At 43.4% G+C, this 7,308-nt stretch overlaps 1 protein-coding gene across 1 annotated transcript; it reads left to right on the top strand.

Annotated features, from left to right (window-relative positions):
* Positions 1-1,816: 1,816 nt before the first annotated feature.
* Positions 1,817-2,573, top strand: LOC543420 (non-specific lipid-transfer protein 4.1). The gene has a single exon (XM_044499156.1). It carries the CDS (start codon positions 1,914-1,916, stop codon positions 2,259-2,261), a length of 348 nt encoding a protein of 115 aa, XP_044355091.1. The 5' UTR covers positions 1,817-1,913; the 3' UTR covers positions 2,262-2,573.
* Positions 2,574-7,308: the final 4,735 nt, after the last annotated feature.

Genomic DNA, 7,308 nt, shown 5'->3' with positions numbered 1-7,308 from the left:
TAACTCGTTCGCAAATATTTCCATTGTCACAGATATGAGTCCTCCCATTGGTCATGTCATGAATTTTAGTAACGAATCAGCACTTGCATCGGTCAATTTCGTGGTGGTCGGCTCATCAATTCGGCCCCATGCATGGTTTTGGGTGCTCATGTTTTGACAAGATACATCAATCAATCTACTCATTCGCTAGCTACAACCACACATATAACTTACTCTCTCAGTCCTTGAAGGAGTGTAGTTCCAACTTTGTTAGAGGGTCAGACTATCTCAAAGTTTGACCGAGTTTGTACAAAAATATATAAACGTTTGTGCAACCAAATAGATATATTATATCACGAATCTAATGCTACTAATTTGATGGCATAAATGTTAGTGTATTATTGTATAAATATAGTCAAACATAAAAAGTTTGACTTTTCAATAAAGTTGGAAGTACACTATTTGAAGAACGAAGGGAGTAGTCATCTGCATTACCTGTCCAGCTAGGTACTATCATGCAAAGTTGTAAACTCGCACTTCAAAGCTTCTCATTAACAGTCCAGCTAGGTCTAATAAGTCATCTTATTCCCTCATTCCATATATATAGGGCCTAATACATTTTTTGAGGTTGTCGACTATTGATAAGATTAATAATATATAAGATGTATAATGTGAAAATTATATCATTAGAAGCTCCTTTCACATACGAATTTGATGATGTGCTTTGTGTAACTTGCATGTCATATATTATTGCCCTAACATGTGGTCAAACTTAGTCTCGAAAAATGCATTAGGCCCTATACATGGAAGGAGGGAGTAGTTTTTTGTGTCCAAATTGATGCCTTGAGCATGCCGGATGTGTACCTGTTGAGATTTTTGCTGTACATTGGTGTGTTTAGATCAGACGGCTCATTGTGTTTATTTTGACTTCAAAATTAACTCAGACAACTTATGTATTACAGAAAACTAATTCCCGCCCATTATTCGTCGGACCAGTTCATTTGTTATGTAGAACTACAAGCTATGTTTACTTTCCGAGGTAGTAATCTAAACGCTCTTATATTAGTTACAGAGAGAGAGTAATTAACAAATCTGTATTTCAAAGGGGCCAATTCCACACCCCACGGCTGAATCGGCTGATTTTTTTTTTTGCTTCGATGACAGCTTGCTGTTATGTGCTTTGTTGATATCGCGCAGTAGCAGAAAACTAGAATACGAGTTAAGGCGTTCCACGTGGACACTTCCTGTGTGGATGTTCAGACGATCTACACAACAGTCTTGTGCTCTTGCTAGGTTCCTGGTGCCTCCTAGTCCAATACAAGGAACATGAAGAAATTTCATCAAAATACATGGCTAGAAACTAAATCAATACTGTCAAAATGTACTACTAGCTTTGAATAAAACATCAACTAATGTTAATTATGGCGTGGAGATAGCAAAGAAAAGTAGTCCAACACATGCAGCATCATATTGGTTCATTTGTCGAGCTCACGGCCATCAAGACACTCAATTATTCAACGAGGGTACGTACATGTCTATTCTCCATATTAATCTGCCGCGGGCCACACGCAGTAATTAGGCACTCCACCGCCAGAATGCATGTGTGCATGCTTGGTCCATCCATCTGCTACCCAACATCCAACCACCTCCACAATCAATTAACACCCATCAATCCATCCCAACAACTAACAACTGCCTAAATTTATGCATTACCACACGTCAATATCGAGTCCATCCTCATGGACACGATACCCATGTTAACAGTAGTACAGTTTGTTCCAGATGAGACTCCTCGTTGGTCAGCACTTATAGAAGCCCTATTTAAGCACATGCATTCCCCTATACATCCTCACCAATACCACATAGCAAATCTAGCTAATTACCCACCCTCTCCCTGCGAGCCCTCCACCACAACTACAGCTAACTCGGTCGAGATGGCTCGCACTGCAGCAACAAAGCTCGTGCTGGTCGCCCTGGTGGCGGCAATGCTCCTGGTAGCCTCCGACGCGGCGATCTCCTGCGGTCAGGTGAACTCTGCCCTGGCCTCCTGCGTCTCCTACGCAAAAGGCAGCGGGGCCAGCCCGCCTGGGGCCTGCTGTTCCGGAGTTAGGAGATTGGCCGGCTTAGCGCGGAGCACCGCCGACAAGCAAGCGGCATGCAGGTGCATCAAGAGTGCTGCCGGTGGGCTCAACCCCGGAAAGGCTGCAAGTATCCCCTCCAAGTGCGGCGTCAGCATCCCCTACTCCATCAGCGCATCCGTGGACTGCTCTAAGATCCACTGATCGATTACTTGCCGCCATCATCGCCGATTATAGCTCCAGCGATAGATGCCGAGTACGTTGAGGTCACACACACACATATATATATATATATATATATACACATATACATGAATAAATGCTCTGATATGATCTCCATGTGAGAGACAGGAGTACGTACGTCGAGCCAGCTCTGCATAGCCGGCCACTGTTGTATCTATTTTGTATCAGCGTTTGATTGTTCGTTCACTCCCTTTGAGCAGAGACGGGAGTTTGTTGTACTTTGTACCATGTGCACTCATGGTATTATAAATTAATCTAGCTCTATTCAGTTAACACGCGTCGTTATTTGAAATGACTAAGAGCAACTCTTGTATTGTCATGTCGCCATATGCATTTGGAGGCTGGCCAGGTGACGAGCAAATAACTCACAGTCGCCATATCTCAACCTCGAAATGGTTTGACCCACTTGTCAATGCGACATCTTTTTTGAACAAGATCGATGATGATTTTCACCACAAAATGATAATAATAATAATAATAATAATTTTGATGATGGCTACAAAAGTATTTTCATATACACTGTCAACTAGTTTAATGTCGCACAACACGAAAACTGTAGAAGTATTACCAATTTATTATCACATATAGGTATATGTTTCTGAAATTATTATCACAAAAAATATAATATGTTCCTCATGGGCGGCCATAAGATAAGGAGGATCAATCTTTGATTCAATTAATGGTTATACGATTTACATGTAAACTCATACTTAATAAATTCATGCTATAATTTTTCATGTTAGCGATAAGCAGAGTTAAATACTTTCAGTTAGTTAGTGATTAGACACTTCACATGTGTTCATGAGTTCTATCCTCTTTTCTGCCTGTTGTTTTCATTTGTATGCAAATTCTACTAGTTCTCAACCATTTATTGTCTTTTATATTCTTACTAGGTGATATGGTCTAAGATTTGTATACTAACTATTGATGCTTATGAAATGTGTGCTTTTGTCCAAAATTAGATTGCAAGATCAGAAATAATGGGAGTATATGCACATGTGGTCCGTCCATTCAGATAACATAACATGACTTTTGTATTTTCTGTATGGATACAGACACAAAACAGGCCTGACTAAAATCCATGGCACATGTATAGGTATGTGAGTTGTGTGAGATATACGTCCGGCTCTATTATTTTTTTCAAAAGAAGGAAAAAGGGTTCATACTTCTATGCATAGTTAAAATTAGTGCAGCTATTGCTGTGAGTGAAGTTGTATCTTCTCCCTTTTGAAGACTAATTTTTCATTAAAATACAACTTTGAATATAAGACCATTCCACAAGCACAATGAAAAATAGTAGTTGTTACAGAAGCAAACCATGCCATCTCAAGTTGAATCCGGTCACATATAACATTTGATCATACCCACGATTGTACATCTCAGAAGCTATATCTCTGGTTTTTATATTTGACACGGTCACTTCCTGTCTATTGTTATATTTATTTGGATTTTTCATAATAATGTCCAATGAAGTGACACGAGACTTAGAGCACCATTGCCTTCATTTAGGTATCAACTGCCGCTCTTCCCAGTTCTCACCACCAATCAAATCCATGTGTTATGTATTCCTTAGTGCAATCGAACATGGGAAGCAAAGGAGGAGATTTTTTGTAGTTATTTGTGCTCTGAAAAGTAGAGAAAAACACATTATTATAGATTATATTATTTCAGATAATATAAATATCTGAACTTATTTTTATTCTTCTTTTCATCTCCCATGGATGTATTCAGACATGGTATATAAATATACTAATCCAGTAATTCTAATCATGGATTCTTGCTGATGAAGTACAATATCCAAAAGAAAGTTGTTCTTAAAAAGAGCACAACACTGTTGCAATCACCCAAAACTCTAAGCTCCCTTGATGGGGACGCTCCTGGTTTATCGAGGGGTTTGGCCTACAGGGTGGGGCCTCTTTGTAAGTGTATTGCTCGCTGGGGTCGTTCCATCGGTTCGTGCATGTGTATTCGTGGCCGTTGTGTACGCGTCCAGGATTTAGTTGGTACTGTCGGTTCTTGCGTGCGTATTCTGAAAGCACATGCCCTAAATACTGCACAGATCGAATATACACCAGCAGCAAAATTCTAACCGACTATCAACACCGAACCAACCCAACCCCACACTAATAAAAAAAACTCTGAAAATAAGAGCCAAAAAAAGGAAAAAAAACATCAAAAAGAAAACTCGCACAGCAAATCGTGCGTATCCCGCTAGTACATATTAAGCGTGAAAGAATAAAATTATAGGCATTTAACCTTACAGGTTCTATTCTCAAAGACATTTTGAAAGCCAAATCTTCTAAGGTAACATCAATTATCTTTTTTTTAAGACCCAGCTCATGGCTGGCTTGTATTGATAGATAGCAGAGAGAAAGTGGGAATACAAAAGGTGGTTTTGATCAGGAGATCAAGGAGATAAAAGGAAGACTAAAAATGGAGCCCCCAGGACTGAAAAAACTAGCCATAGCAATATCTCACGGGGGGTTCCCAAAAGGGTGCTCCAAAAATGCTGCTCCCTCTTGGCGCCAAAAATCAAGAGTTCTTCTGATGGCCTCGTTGATGCTTGTCACTGCCGCCACCTTGCTTCTAAAAGTACATTCGTTTCTCTCCTTCCAAAGCTCGTACAGTATGAGGATGATCATGGTTTTGATGGCCATTTTGTGCTCCAGTCTTGCTCCGCTGATCATTTCAGTTATGATAGCCGCCGGCTTGCTTTGGTTTTGCCACTTGCTTGGGTGGAGCGAGCTACATCCTTGCTAGCCGCAGCGTCAGACCATTTATACTGCACTCGACACCGGGCATTGCCAGAACAAATGTACACAGGATTCCAAGCTTCGGACACACGTCTGGCTAGTGGCGTAGCCAGCCCAATAAACCAGGGTGGTTCATCAATAGAAATACTTACATAATGTTATTTGTTTTGAAAGAAATATTTTTTTACTACACTATATACAAGCTATGGGGAAATTTCAGGGTGGTCCATGGACCACCCTGGCCACCCCCTAGCTACGCCACTGCGTCTGGCAGAAATATCCGTTTGGCCATCCCATTCTTTGTAGGCGGTCGTTGCAACATAATCTGTTCTTGAGAGGCAGCCATGTGAAAATCTTCAGTCGAGCAGGGACCCAAGTGCTCCAAATTAACTTCCTGAAATTCGACTTCATGAATTCCCTGAAATTGGGCCTTGTATGCAGAGCTGGCAGTGTACACCCCTGACGCCTCATGTGTCCACTTGATGGTGTCTCCTGCTTGATCTTGCAGTTGAATATTTCTTGTTTGAATCCACCTGTGCAGTCTGATCGCTTCAGCCCAAATGGTCTGGGTGTCCGCTAACATTTGAGACAGCACAGGCGTTCGAGTCGCGTTATCCTAGTCGTACGCGTGTCCATAGATAGACAGCGGTTTCACGGCACGGCACAAGAATCTGGAGTAATCATCTAAGCGGACGCAGGTTTTCAGAAGGGAATCGTTTGGCAACGGCGCACCGGCCGAAGCTTCGGCCGGTCGCGTCCACGCAGCCAGCGACTCGCCTAGCGACACGTAGGATGGGCGGCCCGCCCACGTGCGTCTTCTCCCTCCTGCCTTTTCTTTTCTTCCTCTCGGTCATCTCTTTCTTCTCTCTACCCGTTGCCATGGTCAACCTGTCGCCCGCGCCGGAGGCCTCCTAGGGGCGCCGCGGTCATGGGAGTCAGCCGAACTGGCCGCCCTCGACCAGATCCGCGCGGATCCGCATGCATTGGAGCTCGCGGCGAAATTTTACTGGAACCTGTGTTGTAGCAAATTCAATCGCCGGTGGTAGCAAAAATTTACTACGGTTGCAGCAAAACGGCGTCATCGTCATCGCGGGGGTCGTAGCTGAGATAAGAAGTTTGAAGTTTTTTTCAATGCGGTTGTAACTTTTATAACCGTCGGTTGCAAGTTTTCGTTTTTCGTCCATGGCTTCGTTTCTACAGTTGAAACTTTTTTTATAGTCGGATGAAGCTTTTTTCATCGCTAGATGAAGCTTTTTCTGTCACCGGTTGCAACTTTTCTTGGTCATCCATAGCTCCAGTCGTATACTGGTTGAAACTTTTTTCATAGCCGGTTGAAGCTTTTCCTATCGCTAGTTGTAGCTTTTTTGGTCGTTGGTTGTAGCACCGGGCATCTCCCCCGGTGCTCATTTTTTGTTGCAAGCTGCACACCGGGGATGAGCGGCGGCGAGCATGCCGGCGAGCTTCAGTCGTCGCAACCGGAGCTACAACGGTCTCAACAAGAGCTTCAACCGCGGGGTGCGGCTGTTGCACGGGGCAAAGCAATAAGGACGGCCGGCGGTGGTTGGGGCTGGTGACTAGGAAGGCGGCCGGCGGGGACGAGGGCGGACGGCTGCGACGAGGACGGGCCCAGCGGGACGAGGGCGGACGGCTGCGACGAGGATGGCAGCGCGTGGACAAGGGCGGCCGGCGAGCTCGCAGGCGTATGGGAGATCATGGGGCAATGGGGATGAACAGACGGCATGACTTCTTTCTTTCTTTACCAGCGAAGCAATGGGGGAAATAAGAAATCGTGCGGCTATTATGGAACGTATCGTATGTCCACGGTACGACTGGCCGAATTGTTCGGCCGGCGCACCGGCGCAGATCAGTGCCCTTTTCAGAAAGGTATCTGTGATCGACCTACGGCCCGGTAGGCCACTGTGCCCAACAGGGCCCTTCCGTGCACTAAATTTTACTCTAAACTAAACCTCACTGCCCTAATTAACATCTAGTTAAACAAACTCAATTCAAAAACTAAACCCTACTGAACTAATTAACATCTACATAATCTATTATTACCCTAACTAAAAAACATCTACTATTAACCCTACTGCCCTAGTTAACTAGTACCACCACTACTACTAATTAACATCATCTACTACTACTACTACTAAAAAACATTATCTATGAACCCTACTACTAATTAACAACAACTACTACTGCTAATTAACATGGCAGGAAGAAAATTAGAGAGAGACGAGGGGTGGGGGTGCTTA

Source organism: Triticum aestivum, chromosome 3D (genome assembly GCF_018294505.1).
Source record: "Triticum aestivum cultivar Chinese Spring chromosome 3D, IWGSC CS RefSeq v2.1, whole genome shotgun sequence".
NCBI classification, from domain to species: Eukaryota; Viridiplantae; Streptophyta; class Magnoliopsida; order Poales; family Poaceae; genus Triticum; species Triticum aestivum.
The sequence above is the reverse complement of the archived record's forward strand: the minus strand, read 5'-3'. Positions and strand labels throughout refer to the sequence as shown.

Excerpts from the sequence above, each read along its gene's own strand:
- LOC543420 (XM_044499156.1), top strand. The coding sequence starts at position 1,914 with ATGGCTCGCACTGCAGCAACAAAGCTCGTGCTGGTCGCCCTGGTGGCG.